Below are 1645 nucleotides of genomic sequence, written 5' to 3'. Positions count from 1 at the left end.
TTGGGTTTTTTAACAACAAAATTTTTTGGGAAATTAAAAAAAAAGGAAACCGCATTTTTTTTTTTTTTTTTTTCTTGCACTGCAGAAAGCGGACAATAATGCATTGCTGTGACAGAAATGAACGATACACCGAATTAAACAGACATACAGTTAACGTCAAGGTCCTGTAATGGTCACTGCCGTTTTAATTTCTACCAGGTCGAAGGGAGGACATGAGGAGAGGGAACAGGTTGAGGGCGGGTCGGTTCTCCTGCACTCCCATAGCCACCAGAACTCCTGCCAGGAGGGTAGTCACTCTGGGTAAGGCGGGAGGCTGAGCTGGCATCACCTGCAAAATAGAAATGGAAAAAAAATAACAAAAAAAACTAACACGGGTAACGCACAACATGATAACAAAGGGTTTCAAGAAATATTGCAGTGATTTTTTTTAAAATTGTTTTTTCAATGTTTGTAATAAACACAAAATTAAAAAACAGTAAAAAAAAACAAAACAAACAAAATAAAAAAAAAAAATTTTAAGCGGGCCGGATTAAAACCTCAAGCGGTCCGGTTTTGGCCCGCGGTTTTGGCCCGCCTGCCGTATGTTTGACACCCCTGCTCTAAATGGTCGCTCAACACATTGCTTAGTCACAGATCTTACTTTTTCAACTTTATGACACTGAATGAGTCCATCCTTTCCAATGTAAAATGTAGAGAATGCGTCATACAACCTGTAAGAGACGCCATTTAAAATGTGGGTTAGCGACATTGTGTACAAGTATTGAATGGTACATAAGAAAACATGATTTTTTTTTTGATAGTCCAGTTGTCATGAAGTATCACTTCCACAAAGCAAATCAATCACCCCCCGTCCCCCCTCCATCCGACCCACATTCCCGCAAATTTAAATACTACACTAATATTTTTATCTGTACAAACCACGGTACGAGTTGCTGCCAATTGGGTGACTGGAGGCTTGTTATCATTCACTCATTAGAGCAGTGGTACAGCACGCCTCCCCAGGGGGGACACGCCCTACTATTTGAGAAGTACTGGTCTATGGTAAGTTAAAAAAAACATTCAGAAAAGGTATTCAGAAATTAGTCTAAAAGAAAATCTAGGGGAAAAAAAAAAAGAACAGCTACCTGTATAATTGAGTTTTGTCTTTGCGGTAGAAGCGAATCCATATAGAATGGAAGGGAAGACCCCTGATCCTCCAGCGAGCCTTAATTGTTCCGTCTTCCATGTGCTTGGTGAGTTTGAGCACCTCCAGTCGTGCTTCGGCGTAATAACACAGACACAGAAAACGCCACAAGGAGAGGGTGAGCTGGTACAGAGTGCGGCCCCTGGAGCAGGACACCAACGCAGACACAAAGACGGACAAAGGGTTAAAGGAGCTGACATCGAATCTGCTAGAGAATAGGTCAAATTTGTTTCACCTCATCTTGGTATTCAGGATCCCATTGACGAATTCCACGTCAGGGGAGTACATGCTGTAATCGTGGGGCTTTTCGAAGAAAACCGGAAGCTGAAAGAGAGAGAAAAAAAAAAAAAAAAACATCAATGAGATGATGTTGAGTTATAATTTATCAATTTACAAATTTAAATTCGAGACATCATTTTATTTCAGCTAACATGACAGATAATTTCCCTCCAGGCATGTTAG

General features: G+C 40.6%; 1 protein-coding gene across 2 annotated transcripts in view; it reads right to left on the bottom strand.

Moving 5' to 3' along the window:
* Window positions 1-54: 54 nt before the first annotated feature.
* c18h6orf136 (chromosome 18 C6orf136 homolog) overlaps window positions 55-1645 on the bottom strand; it is a 6005-nt gene continuing 4414 nt past the window's right edge. For both annotated transcript variants that reach the window (XM_008331802.3, XM_017040869.2), the window contains exons 4-7: window positions 1419-1507; window positions 1125-1325; window positions 641-710; window positions 55-328 (exon numbers count right to left, since the gene is read on the bottom strand). In XM_008331802.3, the coding sequence (XP_008330024.1) occupies window positions 185-328; window positions 641-710; window positions 1125-1325; window positions 1419-1507 (504 nt within the window). In that variant the 3' untranslated portion in view covers window positions 55-184. The remainder of the gene's footprint in view (window positions 329-640; window positions 711-1124; window positions 1326-1418; window positions 1508-1645) is intronic.

Source organism: Cynoglossus semilaevis, chromosome 18, assembly GCF_000523025.1.
Source record: "Cynoglossus semilaevis isolate Cse_v1.0 chromosome 18, Cse_v1.0, whole genome shotgun sequence".
Classification (NCBI taxonomy): Eukaryota; Metazoa; Chordata; class Actinopteri; order Pleuronectiformes; family Cynoglossidae; genus Cynoglossus; species Cynoglossus semilaevis.
This window is presented reverse-complemented; position numbering and strand designations above follow the sequence as displayed.